Source organism: Protopterus annectens, chromosome 1.part0 (genome assembly GCF_019279795.1).
Source record: "Protopterus annectens isolate FY-2018-M chromosome 1.part0, PAN1.0, whole genome shotgun sequence".
In the NCBI taxonomy this organism is placed as follows: Eukaryota; Metazoa; Chordata; order Ceratodontiformes; family Protopteridae; genus Protopterus; species Protopterus annectens.
Genome location: NC_056725.1, coordinates 1396915403 through 1396937532, shown reverse-complemented (window position 1 = coordinate 1396937532; position 22130 = coordinate 1396915403). Strand labels below are relative to the sequence as shown.

The 22130-nt window shown below is 42.7% G+C and overlaps 1 protein-coding gene across 1 annotated transcript in view; it reads left to right on the top strand.

Moving 5' to 3' along the window:
* Window positions 1-22130, top strand: part of MAP3K7 (mitogen-activated protein kinase kinase kinase 7) — a gene marked incomplete in the record, with an annotated part of 2238689 nt that overhangs the window by 1708679 nt on the left and 507880 nt on the right. Inside the window, 1 exon segment of the mRNA XM_044067202.1 lies at window positions 15726-15806. Coding sequence (XP_043923137.1) covers window positions 15726-15806 — 81 coding nt within the window.

Here is a 22130-nt window from a genome sequence, read left to right as displayed (position 1 = left end):
TTAATTATCCTGAAATGTCGTCTGTTAGCAATCTGACTTCCGGAGTTCACAAAAAATGCAAAGAAAAAGACGAGAGACAGACTGTCGAGGTCCAGAACCGACGACGAAGCTTCTCCTAAGCCAGTCGCTGGTTTGCCTGTACTCAGTGAGGCGCTTTCCCAGCCCCTGATACCCGCTACTTTTGAGTCGCAGGCCTCTACTGAGACCAATTCGGAGTCCGGTATCCCGCAAGATTCTCAGAGTATTGAACCCACGGATGTCTCTCCCTTAGATGGGTCCGGAGCCGGTGAACAGGCACCGGCTTCTGAGGGTGTTTTCAGGCCTCAACATTTTTATATGAAACCGATGCCAGCAACAAAAACAAGGTCAAAAACAACTTCTATGTCTAAAAAAACGATGCGTGAGCCACGTGCTCAGGCCCCTATGCCTAAAAAACAAATGATCAAAATGGCTGAGGGTTTAATTACCTTGATCAGGGGTTCCCAACTACCCCCTGCCTAGGCAAGGGCACTGATTATGAATCTTCAGATCATGTTTCCATTTCTTCTGATTCCTCTTCTGATCAGGGATTTTCTGTTCCACCCTATGAGGATTCTGATGCAGAGGAATCCATCCCATCTGCATCTCCTCCTGAGGATTACTCTTTTGGAGAGACTTTGCATACTTTAAGGGAACATTTTCAGGACTTCTCTGAATCAAAAAAGAAGCTTAGGGATTTCCTTCTTCTTCCTCAGCATAGGCCTTTGTCAATACCTCCTGTAGTAGACATTGTTGATGATGTGTTCTCGGAATCAAGCAGGGCTCCTGATTCCCTGCCTCCAGCTCCTAGTAAGCCAGACCGATATTACAGGGTTCCTGACTCCCACAAATTTATTTTCAAAAATCCTGCTGCTGATCCTGAAACTATTTCTCAGGGTCCCAAGGGTGTAAAGGCCTCTACAGCCAAGAATCCTACCCCTTCTGATAGAGATTCCAGGGTGCTGGAGAGATGGGGTAAGTAGGTTTATACATCTGCAACCGTGGCAATCATGGCTTTAAACTGCCAGTTTCATATGCTTAAATATCAACAGCATGTTATGGCCTTACTGAAACAGAAAATGATGTTGATTTCTGATTGTGTGGAAAATAGAGTTACAAGAATTATTGCATTCAACAGAACAAGTTGGAAAGCATACTTTGCAATGTGGTTTTGATTCCTTGGAGGCCTCTTGTAGGGCTGCCGTTACTGGATCTGTGATTAAATGGCATGCCTGGCTCAAGGAGCAAAATCTGCCTGATCATGTTAAAGCTAAATTGTTGGATGCCCCTTTGCAGCATGATACTCTCTGTTTGGTAATAAGGCAGAAGAGGTTTTAAAGAAAGTGGAAGACAAAGCTAAATCTATGCAAACTGTAAAAGATTTCTTGCAAGTGCAGCCACCCAGGTTCAGTAGACACTGGCCTACTAAAAATTGGTCTTTTCCTGTGTCCAACAGAGCCACTGAGGGCAAATCCAGGCTCTCAAAAGGCTCCAGATACCAGTCATAGGGTTCTTACAGGTCAAAGCAATGGGGTGCCTCCACCTCCAAATCTGGAGGAAACAAAGCACAACCCCTAGAGTAAGCAGTCTTAATTACTTTCCTCTACCATCTCCAAGCATTTATCTTTTGGCAGCCCCTTTGGGGGGGAAGACTAGCACTTCATGCTCAGAATCGGCAGTTAATTACCCAGGACAAGTGGGTATTAAACATAGTATCCCAGGGGTACAGATTTCACATCCATACTTTGCCAATTCCAAAATGGATGGCCAGATCTGCCACAAAACCAGTGGGCAGAGGCCCAGAAACAAATCATGTCTCTCATGGATATGGGGGCTATTCAACCGGTACCAGAAAAGGAAAAAGGACAAGGTTTTTATTCAAGACTTTTCCTGGTACCCAGAAAAGGCAATTCATGGTATCCAATACTGGACTTATCAATTTTGAACATGTTCCTGGACATTCCAAAATTCAAAATGCTGACATTACAACAGCTACTGCCTATGCTAGGCAGGAATGCTTGGTTAGTAACTCTTAAGGCATACCTACATATCCCAATAAGGGAATCATGCAGAAGATACCTCCGCTTCAAAGCAGGTTTTTCGCATTACTAATTCTCTCCACTGCCCTTTGGCTTATCTAATGCGCTCAGGATCTTTACAAAGTGCCTGGGACCAGTAATTGCATTCTGCAGACAAAGAAGCATTCACATTTATCCTTACCTGAACGACTGTCTCATTCAAGCAGAGGACAAGGACACTCTTCTTCAGCATCTGGCATTTGTAAAAAGGCTTCTAGCATGCCTAGGGTACACCATAAACGAAAAGAAATCACAACTGGTACCCCCTCAAATAATTACATTCCTGGGTGCAAGCTTGAATACAACTGCCCAGATGGCTTACCTCACGCCAGAAAAAATAAAGGCAACTGACAACATAATTCAAACAAATGGCAACAAAAACCCAGTTATCTGCAAGACAAATTCTGCAGGCTTTGGTGTTCATGGCATCCTGCATTCTACTGATTCCATATGCGAGACTGCATATGAGGAAACTTCAGTGGTACCTAAAAAGTTTCTGGAGTCAACATTGTCACAGTCTGGAAACATTGATACCTCTCATTCCCTGCCTACAACAGGAGTTTCTTTGGTGGGTAGAGACATGTCACCAAAATAAGGGACTGTCATTCACTCTACCCCCTGCCACCCAAACCCTAACTACAGACGCATCAGACTATACTTGGGGGCCCACCTGGCAGGCAGATGCATTCAGGGCAAATGGAGCCCAAACCAAATGCAACTGCATATCAACCAGAAAGAGATGCTAGCTGTTCAGAATGCTCTGACAGCCTTCAAGGACTTACTTCATCCAGGACAACTACTGATAAAGACGGACAACACCACAGTTATGTGGTACATAAACAAGCAGGGGTGTACACATTCCTACCCCCTTTGCAGACTAGCCATGGCCTTGTGGGAACACAGCCTTGACTTAACAAATGCATCTTCAAGCTCAATTCCTGCCAGGAAAGCAAAATACTTTGGTAGACCTAAGCAGAAATCTTATGGACCCACACGAATGGAAACTGGATCCACAAATCTTCAACATGTTAACACAAAAATGGGGGTGCCCAGACATAGATCTATTTGCCTCTCCCCAAAATTATCAGTTGGACAAATTCTGCACTTTTAGTAAGACCTTGGGGAGTAGAGGAAGAGGGGGAAAGGTATAGACTGATAGGTTATTTCAGCTGAAGGATAGGGCATCCACTTTCCATGCTTTTTGTGATGAGTTCATCACAAAAAGCATGGAAAGTGGATGCCCTATCCTTCAGCTGGAAAAACCTATCAGTCTATACCTTTCCCCCTCTTCCTCTACTGCCCAAGGTCTTACTAAAAGTCAGACAGGAAAAACCAAAAATGATCCTAGTTGCTCCGGACTGGCCTCGCCAGCACTGGTACCCACTTCTAAGGAATATGTCTCAGCTTCCACCATGGTACTTGCCTCAAATACCTCATCTACTGTCTCAGCTGAACTATCAAATTCTGCACACTCAGCTCCAAACTCTGAATCTTAACAGCATGGCTGATCAACTAATTATTCAAACAACACCTCTCAGTAAATCTGTGATGGATGTCATTTTGGAAGCCAGAAGGCCGAGTACTAGAAAATCTTATGCTGATAAATGGAAGAGATTCTGTGCTTGGAACCAAGCACAAGGAACAGACACAGCAAAGCCCAATATTCCTCAGATTTTACAATATTTGACTGAGATGCTTGACAAGGGCCCATCTTTTTCTTCAATAAAAATCCATGCCTCTGCCATCTCGGCTCATTACAACACAGAGCCTCCCCTCTTTTCTCATCCTGTGCTTAAACAGTATATTAGAGGGGCCAAAAATTTAAGGCCTCCCAGAAGATCACCATCTCCTGCATGGGATCTCAATTTTTTGCTGGAAAAACTCACCCTGCCTCCTTTTGAATCAGCAGCTACTGCTGATATAAAATTTCTATCTTGGAAAACAGCTTTTCTCTTGGCAGTCACTTTAGCAAGAAGGGTTTCAGAACTACAGGCTCTCATGGCAGTGGAGCCTTTTATTATATTTTATCTGCTCAGGGTGTCCCTCAGGACCAATCCTTCTTTTATGCCTAAGGTGGTATCCAGTGTGGCTCTTAACCAGACCATTCACCTGCCAACATTTTACCAAATCTGCAGAACAAGGGGGAGCAGATTCTGCATTCATTGGATGTACACAGACAACTATGATTGTACTTAAACAGGACCAGATCTCAAAGAAAGTCTGAGCAACTACTGGTAGCATTTGCTGCAGGGTCAGAGGGGAAGGCTATATCAAAGCAGATTATTTCTAAGTGGATAAGCCACTGCATTTGTTTCTGCTACTTGCACCATGGTAAACCCTGTGCCCAAGGGGATCATAATCACATTCCACCAGGGCTGCCTCTACTTCAGCAGCTTTTTCTCAGAGGGCTACCAAACAAAGACATTCTAGAAGCTGCTACTTGGAGCTCTGTTCATACCTTCACAAAGCGTTATCATTTGCCTCTCTTCTCCAAATCCAGGGCAGGCTTTGCCACTGCAGTTCTGCAGGGCCTTATAGCCGCTCCTAATGCTGTTTAGTTCCATCCTCCCTTCCATAACTTTGGGATTCTACCCAAATGTAATGACTGCAACAGTGAAACACAAAGAACATAGTACAGTTGTTTACACTTACCATAAATGTAGATGTTCGAGTGTATTCACTGTTGCAGTCTGGGTTACCCACCCGCCATCCCCCTTTCTATACCTTTTCTTTCCTTCACTATACACAAAAGCCTTTGTGGTGTATTTGCTTTTAGATGAAGGTAAAGTTTTATGTTTCTAAAAGTGCATTTATATATATTTACTGGTTTTTTTTTTGTTTTTTTTGCTCCCCATTTGGGGGGCACCTGACATCTGGGGCAAGAAAAACCGAATAAAATGGTGTCTGCTGTATGTCTTATACCCCTGATGACCTGACGTCATGGAAGATGAGACAGCAAATGACGCAGGACCCAAGACTTTGTTATTCAGGCCGACTGAGGGCAACCTGCCAGCAGATTACCCAAATGTAATGACTGCAACAGTGAATACACTCGAGCATCTACATTTATGGTAAGCATCTACATTTATGGTAAGTGTACACAACTGTACTTTTCCAAGATAGTTCATTGAAGTTTGGCAAAAATATAATTTTGGGCTTGTGTACATTATAATACATTACAGCATTCATTGAAAGACTGTGAATGAACTGATTATTACTGTATAGAATACTTAATGAAAACATTTCTCTTTGTATACCTTTAATATCTTTTATTGTTCACAAAATATTTTCATTTATCTTGCTCTTTAATTTGATTTTTCAGAAAATGTTCTAGAATGCAAAGTGTGTATATAGGCTGCTAGAGGTGTGACATTCCACACCACTTGGGTGTTAATGAGTTAATTCATGTCAATCCTATTATTTCTGATTTTAAAAATGGGGAAAAGTGTGTACTTCTGCAACTTTGATTTTCAGAATTTTTAATTATCAGGCTTGTGTTAAATTTGGCATAATTGTAAAAGTATGAGGAATGTTTTATCTGAAGTTTCTTCTTGTGAGGAAAAATCTACTTTAAATAATTTATTTCTGTTTAAGTTAGTACTCATTGTACACAGTGTATGTGTATGCCTGTGACACTTTCTCAAGGGATGTGGCTACTGGTAATTTTGTGGAGGCTTGCAGTTGCATTCTCAGAACCTCCCAGAGGATAGAGATGTAGTTTTTGGCTGTCTGCTGCAGAGGTGGTCAAAAGGTGTAATAAAAGAGGTAAGCTGATACAGGTACATTTTTTTCAGTTGTCCATTTCCAAATTATCCAAGGAATTCTATAACTTCTCGTTCAGTTTTGATAGGAAACAAAATACAGTCTCAGCAAAATACAGGCAGACAGACATTTAAGAAAAACAGTCCAGTAAATCAGAATGACTGTTTTAAGACGGTTCATTCTTCCCACCATGGCAAGCCCCTTTTTCTTCCTGAAAGTCTGAATCTGCTCTATTCTCTTTGGCAACAGATAGTTTCAGATAAATGGGTTCTGAAGACCATTCATCAAGGTTACAGATGGGGGTGGATGTTCTTCGTGTTTCACTGTTGCAGTCATCACACTTGGGTTATCCTGCCAGGGGTAGCCCGTAGTTGGCCTGAATACCAGAGGCTTAGTATTTCTGCGTCTGTTGCTGTCGCTTCATGACTGACGTCCGGTCATCACGGATATAGTAACAGGCAGCCAACGCCATTACGTCAGTCTTTCTTGCCGAGGAGCCAGAAGCAGTTCGCACGAGTGCCAGTCGGCCACTTCCTGAGTTTTCATTTCCGAAATTGAATCATCCTGAAGTCTTCTAAAGCTAAGTACCCAGTTGGGGATCCTTTCTTCTTGCTCTAACCGATGTCAGAAAAAGTTAACAATTGTCTCACCTGTGGAAAGTAAATACCACAACAAGATTTCCATTCTTACTGCGTCACTTGTTTAGGCCCAGACCACGAAGTACCTTGCTGTTGGTTTTGTGCTTTGTTCAACACCTGAACTATTAGTCGTTGGGCCCTTATTGTAGCTAAATACTTTCGTTCTCTATCTCTGTATTCTGAAATGGCTTCGGTAAGCAATCTGACTACCGATCTTCTGAAAAAACGTAAAGATAAAGACAGAGACATACTGCACGTGTCCAAAACTGCCAACAAGTGCTTCCAGTAAGCTAGTCGCCATTTTGCTGGTACTCAGTGAGGCGCTTTTGCAGCCTCTGATGCCCACTTCGATGGATTCGTAGACCGCTGTCAAGACCCGTTCGGAGTCCGGTGTGCCGTGAGACTCTTCTTTGACTACAGAACCTGCAGCTGTCTCTACCTTGGATGGGTCTGGAGCCACTGTGCGGGGGGGGGGGGTCTATATTAGCACATCGAATATTTAACAGTTTGAATCACTAAAGGTCAGCTTTTAGTGATCGAACTTTTAAAATATCGAATGTTTAGAGAAAAAAAAAACTAAACGGTGTAGGTGGGGGGGAAGCCCCCCTGTCCCCCGCTACTTAAATATACCAACTCTGAGACTGCAGTACATTGAAGTAAACGGAAATGTCCCCTTACGGAGCTTTCCATTTACTTGTTTGATGTTCTGCAGTTTCGCTATTCTCGTGTTGACAATGTCAGATTCGACATTGTCAGCTTTCGAGAATGTAATATAGACCCTGTGCAGGCACCGGCTTCTGAGGAGGTTCTTCGTATTACCGATATTCGACCCAAGCCAATGACTTCTTTCACATCTTCAGTTCTTTCTAAAACTACCGAGTTTCTACGGCCAAGAGTACGAGCTACGCCTAAAAAACTGACTAACCAAACTTAAGTGCCTGCTTCCTTGCAACAATCTCAAGTGCTTAAAATGGCAGAAGACCTGATCATGCTGATTAGGGGAAGCCAGCCTTCCCCTGCTAAAAGAAAGAGACTTGTCCCCACCAGCTTTAACTGACCAAGAGTCCGACGACTCTGAAATTTCTGAATATGAAGACATGCCCTTATCTGCCTATGAGGATTCAGATGCAGAGGAATCTATTCCTTCTGCTTCCCCTCCGGAAGATTTTTCTTTTAGTGAAACCCTACATACTTTGAGAGAGCATTTCCACTGGGAATGCCAGGATTATCCTCAGTCCAAAAAGAGACTCTGGGAAGTTTTAGATTTACCACAGCACAGACCCTTAGCTATCCCTCCTGTTCTGGATGTTGTGAATGATGTCTTTATGGAACCCAGTCTAACTCCTGATACCTTACCCCCTGCTCCAAGGAAACCAGACAGGTACTACAGAGGCCCTGACTCTCACAAATTTATTTTCAAAAATCCTACTGCTGACCCAGAGGTCATCTCCCAAGGACCTAAAGGAATAAAAGCAACTACAGCTAAGAATCCCACCCCTTTGGACAAGGATTCCCGAGCTTTAGACAGATGGGATAAAAAAGTATACACCTCTGCAACTCTCGCCATTAGAGCATTGAATTGTCAGTTCCACATGCTGAAATACCAGCAACATACTATGGAACTTATTACGCAAAAATAATCTACCTTTCCTGACTGTGCAGAAAATAAAGAATTACAGGAGCTTATGCATTCTGCAAGCCAAGTCAGCAAGTATACCCTGCAATGTGGGTTTGATGCCCCAGAAGCATCTTGCAGAGCAGCAGTCATAGGTTCTGTACTTAGAAGGCATGCTTGGCTTAAGGAGCAGACCTTTCCAGACCATGTCAAATTAAAATTATTAGACGCTCCTTTGAACAAGGACAATCTGTTTGGCATCAAAGCAGAAGAGGTTTTAAAAAAGATGGAAGAAAAGTCAATGCAGACGGTCAAGACTTTTTTGCAAGTGCAGCCTCCAATATTCAGTAGGCATTGCCCCTCAAAACTTTGGTCCTTTCCAGCCCCCTCAAGGCCATCTCAAGCTAGACCCAGGGGAAACAGACCCCCCCACCACCAAATTACAGTCTCAGGGTATGCAGAGATCTTAGCAATGGAGTACCTCCACTTCTAAAACAGGGAGTGCTACGCCACCCCCTTACAGAAATAATTCACAATGACTTCTCAACTACACTCCTCACCTCTGCCCAATTGCTCGTGCCTCTAGGAGGAAAATTTACCCACCATGCAAAAAACTGGTCCTCCATCACCAACGATCGATGGGTCCTCAACATAGTATCCCAGGGGTACACATTTTATTTCCACATGCTGCCAACCGCAAAAGGGTTCCCAGACTTTCCTCCAAACCAGTGGGCAGAGGCACAAAACCAAGTTCACTCCCTGCTCTCCATAAGGGCAATTCAGCCTGTTCCTGCAGAACAGATAGGCCAAGGTTTTTATTCCAGACTTTTCCTGGTACCCAGAAAAGAGGGCACCTGGCGCCCAATCTTAGATCTATCCATTCTAAACACCTTCCTGGTGGTACCAAAATTCAAAATGCTCACCCTACAGCAGCTTCTCCCTATGCTGTCCAAAGATGCTTGGTTAGCCACCTCAGAACTAAATGAAGCCTATCTGCACATCCCTGTCAGGGAATCCTGCAGGAAATATCTATGTTTCTGGGCAAGATCTATGCATTATCAGTTCTCTGCACTTTCCTTTGGCTTATCCACTGCTCCAAGAGTTTTCACAAAATGTCTGGCTCCAGCCATTGCCTACTGCAGACAGACAAAGATTCAAATATGCCCTTACTTGGATGATTTCCTGATTTAGGCAGACAGTCGGAAAAGCTGTTGCAGCACCTGACATTTGTAAAGGACCTTCTAACCTCCCTGGGGTACACTATCAACGAAAAGAAATCAAAACTAGTCCCCAGTCAAAAAATTGTATTCCTGGGAGCAAGCATGGACACAGCATCCCAGATGGCATTCCTTACTCCAGTAAAACAAGCCTATCTGACAGGCTACTTCACTCAAATGGCCACCAGAACCCAGCTATCTGCAAGGAAATTCCTTCAGGCTCTAGGGTTCATGGCCTCCTGCATTCTACTACTTCCATATGCCAGACTGCATCTGAGGAAACTTCAGTGGTACTTAAAAAGTCTTTGGTGCCAACATTCTCAGGACCTGGAAACTATCATACCTATAATACCTTGTCTCAGGACAGAGTTTCTTTGGTGGGCAGCAGCATGCAACCACAACAAGGGACTTCCCTTTACACAACCCCATGCCACCCAGACCCTAACCACAGATGCATCAGACTATGCCTGGGGTGCACAGCTGGACAGCAGGTGCATTCAGGGCCACTGGAGCCCAAACCAAATTCATCTGCACATCAACTAAAAAGAAATGCTAGCTGTTCAGCACGCTCTGACGGCTTTCAGATCCCTACTCTCACCGGGGCCCCTTCTAATAAAAAATGACAACACCACAGTGATGTGGTACATCAACAAGCAGGGGGGAACCCACTCTTACCCACTCTGCAGGCTAGCCATGACCCTGTGGAACACTGCCTCATCTATGCATATTCACCTGCAAGCTTAATTCCTGCCAGGCAAACAAAACTCTCTGGCAGACGACTTAAGCAGAAATCAACTAAACCCACACGAGTGTCAATTAGATCACAACACTTTCAGCCTTCTAACCCAGAAATGGGGTGCCCCGAAGGTGGAGCTATTTGCCTCCCCCTACAATCACCAGCTCAGCAAATTCTGCACCAGGGTACTTCACAGCAAGGCCTGGAAAGTGGATGCCCTATCCTTCCAGTGGGCAAACCTCTCAATCTATGCATTTCCCCCTCTGCCTCTTCTTAACAAAAGTACTACTCAAGGCAGGAAAAGACCAAGGGCAATCCTGATTTCCCCAGACTGGCCCCGCCAACACTGGTACCCACTACTGCGCAGTCTGTCACCGATGCCACCATGGCACCTACCCCAGATCCCAACCCTCCTAGATCTTGCATCCGCAATTCCAAACCCTGAACCTTGCAGCCTGGCTTATTCCTTGAATTCTCCTCCAGTGGCCAGCCTAATCAAGCAGGTGCTGGATGTCATTCTTGAAGCCAGAAGACCCAGTACAAGGAAATCCTATGCTGATAAGTGGAAAATGTATTGTTCCTGGATTCACTCTAAAGGATGGATACAGCACAGCCCTCCTTACCTCTCATCCTGGATTACCTAGCAGACCTATTCCACAGAGGCCTATCCTTCTCTTCCATTAAGATCCATGCCTCTGCCATCTCTGCTCATTACAGCACTGAGTCACCTCTCTTCCTTTCATCAATCAGTGCCTGAGAGGGGCTAACAACTTAAAGACACCAAGAAGAGCCCCCACCCCTGCTTGGGACCTTAATTTTGTGTTGGAAAAGCTCACGCTACCCTCCTTTGAGCCTGCAGCATCAGCAGAGTTAAAATTCCTCTCTCGGAAAACAACCTTGCTTCTGGCCATCACTTTAGCTAGAAGAGTGGCTGAGCTACAAGCACTTATGGCTGTGGAACCCTTCATTATTTTTCATGCTGACAGGGTCTTCCTCAGGACTAACCCTACTTTTATCTCTAAAGTCGTGCCCAGTGTGGCTGTCAAACAATCTATCCATTTGCCCACCTTTTTCCTAATCCTCAAAATAAGGGGGAAAGGATCCTGCACTCTTTAGACATACACAGGCAGCTCAGATTCTACCTTGATAGGACTAAGCCGTTCAGGAAATCTGACCAGTTACTAGTCAGCTTTGCACCAGGGGCAGAGGGCAAGGCCTATCAAAACAAACCATCTCCAAATGGATAGCACACTATATCCATTTCTGTTACAAACACAATGGGAAACCACCCCCTCAGGGGATCAGAACACATTCCACTAGGGCAACTTCAACCTCTACAGCCTTTCTCAGAAGAGTCCCTACCAGGGACATTCTGGAAGCTGCTAATTGGAGTTCTGTTCATACCTTCACCAAGCATTACCACCTGCCTATCTTTTCCAGATCTAGGGCGGGCTTTGCAACAGTTGTCCTGCAGGGCATACTAGCCAGCCCCAACTCTTCTTGACTGCCTCCACCCATTCTTCAGCTTTGGGAATCAACCCAAGTGTGATGACTGCAACAGTGAAGCACGAAGAACATAGTACAGTTCTGTACACTTACCATAAATGTAGATGTTCGAGTGTATTCACTGTTGCAGTCCTGGTTTCCCACCCTCCAGCCCCCTTGTCCCTCTCTCTTTCTCCTTCTCTATTTCTCTTACTCACTCCTTACAGGGCTATTGTTATTTACTTTTTACTGGTGGTGTTTTTTCCACCATAACTTGGCTCCCTATTTGGGGACTCCTGACATTTGGGGCAAGAAAAACTGATGTAATGGCATCGGCTGCCTGTTTTTATACCCCTGGCATCAGTCCTGAAGCGACAGCAACCGACGCAGAAATACTAAGCCTCTGGTTTTCGGGCCAACTGAGGGCTACCCCTGGCAGGATAACTCAAGTGTGATGACTGCGACAGTGAATACACTTGAACATCTACATTTATGGTAAGTGTACACAACTGTACTTTCTTCCTGCTTCAGACCAGATCCTCTTGTTTCCACCTGTCCTTCATCACATGCTATCCCAGACAGTGATCGAACTAGTGTCCCCTTCTCAGGTGGGGAAAGGGTTCTGTTCAAGAATGTTTTAGTGCCCAAAAAAAAAAGAAAATGCTTGAAGACAAGTTCTGGATCTTTGTAAACATGTTTATAATAGTGCTCAAATTCAAAATGATGTCACTTCACAACATGTTACCTCTTCTTCCTCATTCAGGTTTCCTGGTAACACTAAATTAAAAAGATTCTGATTACATTCCTATTTGTCCAGACTTCAGGGATTTCTTAATGTTGTATGTGTCTGGATCATGTTATCAGTTCTCTGTCTTACCCTTCGGACTATCCACTGCTCCAGGTGTGTTCACAAAGTGTCTAGTTCCAGTTATACCTCATTGCAGGCTATAAGGTATCCGGATTTGTCCATGTTTCAGTGACATTCTTAATCTTTGCTTATCTTTCAGAGTCTTTTTCAAAGGGTCAGCAATCTTTTTCTTGGATGAGAGATCTCTTACACAAGCTGTGATTCCAGGCGAACATTCAAAAGTTTATCTTAATTCCTCCTGACAGGATTATGTTTCTGGTATGTCAGTTAGACACTACAATTCAAAGAGCTTTTCTTCTCCAGAAAGAAATTGATCCATATCTAGATCTGTTTTTTAGGGTTTTCTACTTAGACTTTGGTCAGTGCAAGGGAATACTGATTTGGTGTCTTGTGGCTTCTACGATTCTCATGATACCCATGGCAAGACTCCACGTGACAAAGATAGCATCTGAAGCCTCTGGTCCTAGCAGCAACACCCCTAGTCTTTTCAGATCCCAGTGTTGGGAGTTATCAAAAGAAAAATTACTTGGTGGAGACAGCAGCTATCCCCAAATCCAGATCTCCCCTTCCCTGTTCTAAAGCAGTCATGTACCATAGACACCTCATACTTTGCTTGGGGAGCAGTTTCAGGAAGGATAAATGAGCAAGGTGTGTGGGACACCAAGGACAAACGCAAGCACATAGAGTTGCTTGTCCTGATCAAGGCGCTCAGTTCTCTGAATCATCTTTGGACAATACTGCAGTCATGTGATACATTAAGAAACAAGGGGGGACCAAGTCATACCCCATCTACAGATATGCCATGTTAGCTTGGGATATAGTGTCACACACAATCTCAATGTATAAGCATACTATATTCCATTAAAGCAAAATTGTGTGGTAGACAGGCTGAGCCGGACAGGTGCAGACCCTCACGAATGGAAACTTCAGGGGGGGGGGGTCTTCAAGATTTGATCCATTTGTGAAGAGTTTTTCAAGTAGATTTCTTTGCTTCCTGTCTGAACAATCAGCTGGCACAATTCTGCCTCAGGGTTCCATGCAAGAAACCATGGAAGACAGATGCCTTTTCTTTTCCTTGGACAGGAATATTCCTGTATGTTTGTCCACCCTTTCCGCTAATATCCAGAGTACATCTGAAGACTCAGAAGGACTCTCCCATGATAATTGTGGTGACTCCCTTCTGGCCCAGGCAGTTGTGGCTCTCCTTTTGGAAATGGCCAGGAGCAGTTACAACAAGCTTCCTCACAGTGTGGATCTACTCACACAAGAACAGGGGTGTTTGATACAGTCCAACACCAATCTACTTCAATTGACTGCCTGGATGATAGGGTCTTAATTCCTTTTAGGCACCTGTTTAGTGAAGATGTGCAGAAGGTATTCTTGAAGGCAAGAAAACTTGCTACTTAAAAATCGTATATTGGCAAACAGTAAAGGATTTTTAGTTGGTGCCAGCAACATAACCCACACTCAGTCAAGGATAGCTGTTGTCTGGTTTTACAATATCTCTGTGTGGTAATATGCTATGGACATTTCTTACTCCTCTGTCAAGGTTCATTTATCGTCCGTTTTAGATTATCTGCCCATAGATCACTCTTATTTTAATGCACTTTCATGTCACAATATTTTTGAAAGAAGTTTTATTCAAGAGGCTTCCAAAAATATTTTTGAAAGAAGTTTTGCTCAAGAGGCTTCCAAAAAAAAACGGTGACCCCTCCTTGAGATCTTAATTTTTTTTAAGAGACGCTAACACTTGATCCATTTGAGCCAGCTAAACCTGAACATGAAAACAGTTTTACTGATTGCTGTGACCTCATTTTGAAGGGTATCTGCGGTATCTGAGTTGCAAGCTGTTATGGTAAGTCAGCTCTGTCTCATTTTCCACAGGGACAAAGTTTCTTTGAGAACTAATTCTTCTTTTATGCCTAAAGTGATATCCGAGTTTACTTTAAGTAAAACTGTCCATCTTTCCATTTTCTTTCCTGAACAAGTGAGGGAGAAAGGGTACCCCATACCTTGGATGTCCACAGGTAACTCTGGTAATATGTTGACAGAACTAAATATTTCACGTCTTCGGATCAGTTGTTAATTTCTTGAGAAGGTAAGAAGGGACAACCTGTGTCAAGACTATTTACAAATGGTTGTCTAAGGCTATGACTCACCACAGCAAAACTGTTCCAGGCAAGGCCAATTCCCACTCTACCAGAGTCTTGACTTCATCTATGGCTTTTTGGAAAGGGCTGGATTCTAGAAGTATTCTAAAGCTGCAACTTCAACCTCTGTACATATTTTTACAAAGCACCGTAACCTTGATTCCTTCTGTAGGTCTAGATCGGGCTTTGCAAGGACAATTCTCTAAGGGCTCCTGAACACTTCTCCTTCCACCTCCCTAATGTAGTAAGCTAGGGTAATCTACCCATATAGCTAAGGCCACTGCAGCAGTGATCAGTATGATGAATAAGTACAGTTGTGTAAGTAAACTTACCATAACAGTAGATGTTTGAATGATCACTGCTGCAGTGTTCACTCCCTCCTTCCATCCCCTTTGTTTTTTCATGTGTTTATGCTGAGGTGTGATTATTTATTTTTTCCTAGCATTGTCCTTTCAGGGCTCAGCATCTCTGTCTGTCCTTCTGTGTATTGGCAGGAAAGTTCTGTAAGGCTTGACATCCAAACTTGTCATTTAGTGAGCTTAGCTCGAGTTGCTTGATGGTTTGGTTGCGTGGATGGTGCCCTGAAGCGTTGGAAGCCAACCAGCTGTTATATCCTTTGCAAGATATAACCCTTATAACTAAGGCTGTTGCAGCAGTGGTCATTCAAATATCTGCTGATGTGGTAAGTTTACTTATGCAGCTGTACTCTCTTCATTACTGTCTTGATTGCATGTGTTTTGTTTTCATGTGGGCAGAGCCTGAAATTGGTACTGATGGATCAGTGCTCCAGACTAGTCAACACATTTAAATAAAAATAAATAAAGTGGATTAGTTTCCCGCATGCAGAAATACCATTTTTATTTTTTTGTGATAGATTAACTCTAAAAATTGCAAAAGTGTAGTGGTATCTGTGTGACCTATTGGCCACCATAATGGAGCTGGTGTTCAGTTTTGCTTGTTACAGTTGCCTTTGCTAATTTGGTGAGCATGAGTGAAGTGGTAACTTGCTGTATGTGCATGAACAGTGCTATTTTGCATGAAATGCCATGTAACATCTATTCTTGTGAAAGCTGATGAGGATTGTGCTTTGATGTTTATTAATAATGTGCTTCAGTACTTTGTCGTTGCATGTGTATCTGTATATGTGTATTTTTGCAGCCCATCCCAAACCTAAACGAGGTCATCGTAAAACAGCTTCATTTGGCAACATTCTGGATGCCCCCGCGATCATCATATCAGGTACCATTACTAACACCTGGGAAGCTCATCTGGCTAAGCAGCTGGGTTTGGGCTGCAGTAAGGGCTGAACTTATGTTTTTTTTTTTTTTTTTTTTTTTGTCAAATACTTTTTGCTCCAGGAATCATAAAGTTGTCATACTTCTATATAACAAAATGTTAAAGAAGTAAAATTGTATGTACATGTGTATTACATATACATATTTCTACCTATGCGCGCACACACGTTTCTACACTTCTTAAGATATGTATTCTTCAGATTGTTTAATTAGCAGCAATTCCTTGTATTTTGTACATTGTTTTAATTAACAGTAATTGTGTGTCAGCCTTGGTGTACTGAGAAGCAGTCTGGCTTACAGGTCAGATTGCAGTGCCATGTTGACAACTCAGTGATCCAACATACGTCACATTGAACTTTACAGGTATAGTCCGTATAGTCTGTGACTCTAAGGAAGAATCTAGTGTGTGCCTTATTAAATGTAAAAAAATCTTCAAAGAATTGTCTTGCAGCAAGTCATATAGTGAAAATTGTATCAAAAGCAGATTTATTCCATGATATTCTGCCATTCAAGCATTAGGCACCTGCTTAGATTAGTCCAACATCATTTTAGATTTCTTGTCTTCCTGTATTCTCTGTAGACTTAATCTTTCAAAAATCAGTTGTTAGCTGTATTGTGCTGTTTGAAGACTTGGAGAGCTAAGAGACCAGGCATTCAACAGTGTCAGAAATGTTGTGCAAATATTAGTCAGTAGAATTTACCAGTTTAAGATTTCTGACTGGCAGTAATGTTCCTGGTTATTTGTTAATTTGCAAATTGTGACAGATATGCCTTTATTTCTGTCAACATAATTAGATGCGATAATTAATATGCTTCTATGGAGTAAACAGCCCCCACTAATGGGATTATTTATGCTTTCCTTGCTTTTTGGGAGTCTGGAATGGAGTGGAAATGTTTCATTTGGCTATGGCTTGTGTTCTCTTTCCTATACTTCTATGAACACTTATCAAAATGCAGATGTCAAAACTGACGACTGATCTGTTTTGTCTGTCATAGTCTTCCCACTTAAAAAGTGATAGTGGCATAGCTAGCTGCTGAGTATCAGAATTAAGATCCTGTATCCTTTTGATGCCTTTGCTAAGGGAGTTTCTTGTTGTGTCTGTGCCCCTTCTATTGTTTGTGGAAGTTTACACTCCAGTTTAACAGCAGCAGCAGGAATGAGGCCTTTAGTCAGTCTGTTGGTATACGTTCAGTCTTTAATAGTTTTACCAGAAATGGTGAGTGGCGGTTGCAGCTGCACTTTCAGGATTGTTTCTGCTTGCCTCACCTCTGTTGCTTTCCTACTGATGTAATCCCAGTCTTCCCCTCTCTTTGCTGAGGTTCTTTAGTGTGGACTGTGATCCGTTTACATTGGCCCTGAAAGAGAACATGAGTTTATACTGCAGAGTATGCTTTTTTCCCCTTTTTTTAAGCTCCCCCCCCCCCCCCCCCCACACACACACACACACTGTCAGCAATTCTGGAACTAGATTTAGATCACTTAGAAAATAAGTCCTTCTGTCTTGTAACCTTTTTGTGAAATTCTCCGCCATAGCACTACAGTTGAGATTTATTCCACTTGATGAACTGTATAGTTCATGTAGTTAAAATGGCAAGCACCTCATCAGAAAGTATGGGGGTAACTAGTGGTGTGCCCCAGGGCTCATTGCTGGGAGACGACTCATTTTCAGCATCTGTTTCTCTGTCCACCAGCCTGGAAATTGAGACCTTTGGTTTAACTATCTGTCGAGTTTTGCCAAATCTCCCACTGATATCTTCATTAAAGCAGGAACTGACAAACATAAATAAGTGGTGTATAGAAAGTGGGTTAAAATTAAATGTATACAACTGTAGTATTTTCACATTTAGTAAGTCGCTCTTTCCTTCAAGTACATTATAGCCAGTACCCCATTCCAAAATGGTAATGCAATCTGGGATTTTTGAACCTGGGTTGAAAATTCCCTCTTTTTGAGTACTGTGTAGCAGCAGTCGTCAGAAAATTCCTCTGTTTAGCACAGCTGATATCTAAAAGCATATCATCCAGGTCAAAAGATGTTCTTTATGCAGCCCTAATTAGACCATTTATTTGAGTACAGCACCTCTTTTCTTAGACATGCTAAGCAACTGGAAAGGCCAGAGAAGTTTCTAACTTAACTATTCTTGTTGTTTGTAGTGCGGTGTTGCTTTTGTAGTGGTTTGAGTAAGTTTCTGACTTAAGTTTGTTGACCTAAAGTCAGTGTGCTACCAGGAAAAGCTTGAAGCACTATCCCTTACTTGGTTTCTTACAGGCCGTTGTGTTGTATTGTGATTTATGCCTTGCATTCTGCACAGTCAGTAGTCCAATCTTCTGTGATGTCTGTATTTGCAAGTCAGATAGCTCCACTGATACCAGAACTAAGGACTTAAATTTATTAATGTGCTGGAAGAAACTCTCTCACATTATTAAATGTTTCTCTCCAGTTTGTTTTATTTAAGACAAACTTACCCTGCAAGTTAAACTGACAGCCTATCTGTCCTTCAGATTAAACTTGGATGAATCGTTGGTTTCTCATAAATGTACTGTACGACAAACCTGCCGCCTCCTCTTCCTTGAGAAAAGTTTTGCAGGTCACCTGTAGTGGAGCAACCCCAGTGTTTCTTATCCAAACCTGCTAGGGATTGAGGATCCATGTGCAGGACTAACTGAAGAAAAACAAAACAGGGTGTGCCGTAAGTGGCATAAACATAATCTGGGATAAGAGTTGAGAGATGAAAGTGTGAAGTCCAAAATCAGACAATAAAATCTGTGGAAGATTCTGAGTAAAAGCCAAATGATCAGCCATTAAAAGATTTCCTTAATCCACTCTTGTTAGGATTGATGATTGCATCAGTAAACAAATTTCATCCGATCAGTAATATCTACACCCTATAGACCAGTTGCTAACATTGGTGTTCTTTAGCAGTACTTTTAACAGTTTGCTAGCTTCCTTAAATTCAGCAGTTGGTTGATAGAGGAGAAGCTATATTCTAAATTAATATTGCAAATGAATTGTTCTGACTGCCTTACTGTGATTAACTGAAACCAAACTGTTAAAATTAGTTAAATTCTTTCATTACCCAAAAAAGTAATTCAGACAAGGTTAGCAAACAAAACAGCATACTGGAATCTACAGCACAAAAATAAGGTAGTGGTACAGTAGTACACAATGTAGCTTTTTTGAGAAAAGTCCCTAAACAAAATAAATGATAATTTCATAAGAAACTGCACCACTATCAAGTATCTAGGTATAATAGCAGACAACAAATTTAAACATCAGGCATTGTGTATTTGCCCAAGTTAAAAAAGCATGTTTTGTAGCCAGTCTAATTTTACATTCCTTACCTAGTCATTCAGATCATTGTATATTCTTCTTATCACTGTTCCAGTATTCCGTACCTAAAGGATATCCTGCAAGAGGATAGCCGTATGTCCAGCCAGCATACCAAAGCCTTAGGCCCTTTCAGGAGCCATATGTCAGACATATATTCTATGTCCAGAATGTAAAGTACATAAGTAATATGGCGCCTAATTCTCAGAACATCTTTGCCGCCAATCCAAACATTAATTTTTGAATTTGGTCTGTCAAGTTCGTTGTGTTGTTTCAGCTACTGAGCATATGGCAGATAAATATCTTTTTGGAGACTTATCCTTCTTCCTTTTAGCTAGTTTACCATTTTGCTTGTCATTCAGAAAGGGGAAATATGATTGTAGGAGGCAGATTCCTCATGAAGGTAGACATAAAAGTGCCTTTTCTGCTTAGTTGCAGACCATGATCACAGTCATGGTGCTGTTTGTCAGGCTTTTCTACCCAAGACAGTTCATAGCTATTTGTTCCCAAAGTAAACAAAAAGGGAGGACAAATGTTTGAAGTTACTTTCTGAAGGAATTTTGGTTTCTGACTGGAATTTCAGCTGCCTGTTAAGAAGTCTAAAAAAATACATTTAGAGACTTGTGCTGTCCGGCCTCTGCCAGACAACTCTGTCTGGTCAGATGAAGAATCTGGAGACTGTCGGGTTCTAATGCCAGCTCCTCTCTGTACAGACCAAGTTTGGGGCCAGTAGAGGATTGGCTTCTCACACATCTTCTGAGTCTGAGCACACATTTGCTACAGACAAGGAGGAAGAGCTGTGGATGATTATTTCAGGAGGGCCTAGGGAGATTCCCCAGATATTTGTTAAGGAAGAGGTTTCTGGCTCCCTCATCGAAGTCAGTCAAGGCTCTGAAATGCCCAAGCTTGTTAGAGCAGAGTTTTCTTCTTAAGAAAAAGCAGATGTCCAAACATGTAGCTCCTGTGACCAAGGATCCCCATAAAGAGTTTTGGGATTTCATTCAGGGTCATTTTAAGGCTGTTATGGCTTTAAAGCCCCCCCCCCCCCCCAGTTTATCTGTGCCTTCTGCTGTTCCTTTTTCTTCTACTCCATTTAAAAGACTTGGGGGGGGGGGGTCTGACTTTTCTGATGAAGATGTGGACTTAGATTCTGGAGAAAATCCTCAGCGTACTCTTCTCTGATCCTTTCTCCTTTTGCTGTAGGTTCAGAAGATGAGGATACTGTTTCTCTGGATTCTCCTGTTGAGGAGCTTTCATTTGGTGGCACCATTGTAAAAATACTGTAACGTTTTCAATGGGAGAGCTCCCAAATGTCTAAAGTCCAAAAAATGTATTGTGCCATTTTACTGATGGACTGTCCCAGGTCTTCGGCAGTCTTTCCTTTATTGGAAGCCCTTCTGGACACCCTTTCTGCTGATTCCCAGGCTACTGAGTCCCAGCCCCTGCTCCTAAGACACCTGATAACTTTTCACCTTCAGGCACCTTGTAAAACCTGTTCTTCTTCTGCCCTACAGTCAAGTTTCTTTCTACTGATGACCCTTTCATGTTGTTATCTTCTTCCAAATTTCTCCCTTCTGACAAGTGTAGTAGGGCTATGGACAGGTATGAGACACAAGTTTCTCTCTCTTCCAGCCTAGCTTTCACAGTCATAAACTACCAGACCCATATGACCAGGAATGTGCATGCTGGCTCTTCTGTCTAAGTTTGGTGACGGTTTGACTGACACGTCGGACTCTGAAGCTAAGACATCTGCTATTTCTTAATTGAGATATTCTTCGTGTTTCACTGTTGCAGTCATTACATTTGGGTTATCTGCTTGTAGGTAGCCCTCAGTCGGCCTGATTAACAAAGTCTTGGGTCCTGCATCGGTTGCTGTCCCTTCTCCATGACGTCAGGTCATCAGGGGTATAAAACATGCAGCTGACGCCATTACATCAGTCATTCTAGCCGTGCAGTGCCCGAAGCAGAAGTAGTTCGCAAGTGCCGGTCGGCCGACTCTTGAAATTTTCGTTTTCGAGTTTCAGAACCAAAGTCTTCAACTAAAGCTAAGTACCCCGTTGGGGAAACTTTTTCTTGCTCCTTACCAATGTCAGTAAAAGTTATAATTGCATTACTTGTGGAAAGTAAATACCTCATAAAGATTTTCATTCATACTGTATTCCTTGCCTAGGCCCTAACCACGATGTACCTTGCTGTCGGTTTTGTGCTTTATTTAATCAGTGCACTATCCGTCGTCGGTATATTTACACCTCTAAATATTTCGGTTCTCTGTTTAATTACCCAGAAATGTCGTCAGTTAGCCGTCTGACTACTGGGATTCAGAAAAAATGCAAAGATAAAGACAGAGACAGGCCGCCGAGGTCCAGAACTGCCGATAGCGCTTCTCCTAAGCCAGTCGCCAGTTCGCCAGTACTCAGTGAGCCGCTTTCGCAGCCTCTGATACCCACTACTTCTGATTTGCAGGCCTCTACTGAGACCCATTCGGAGTCTGGTATGCCGCGAGATGCTTCAACTGTGGAACCTGTAGATGTCTCTACCTTGGATGGGTCTGGAGCCGCTGTGCAGGCACCGGCTTCTGAGGGTGTATTCAAGCCTATGGACTTGCATATTAAATTGACGCCTCCTTCTTTACTTAGGCCTAAATCTCGATCCATGCCTAAAAAACTGACGCCCAGGCCACATGCTCAGGCCTCTATGCCTAAAAAACAAATGATAAGAATGGCTGAAGATTTAATAACTCTAATCAGGGGTAGCCAACCTCCCCCCCCCTTCTAAGAGGCCTAGGACTGAAGTTGATTATGAATCTTCTGATCAGGATTCTGTTTTTTCTGATTCTTCTGATGATCTGGATTTGCCCTTATCTACTTATGAAGATTTTGATGCAGAGGAATTCATTCCATCTGCTTCCCCTCCTGAGGATTTTTCTTTTGGGGAAACCTTGC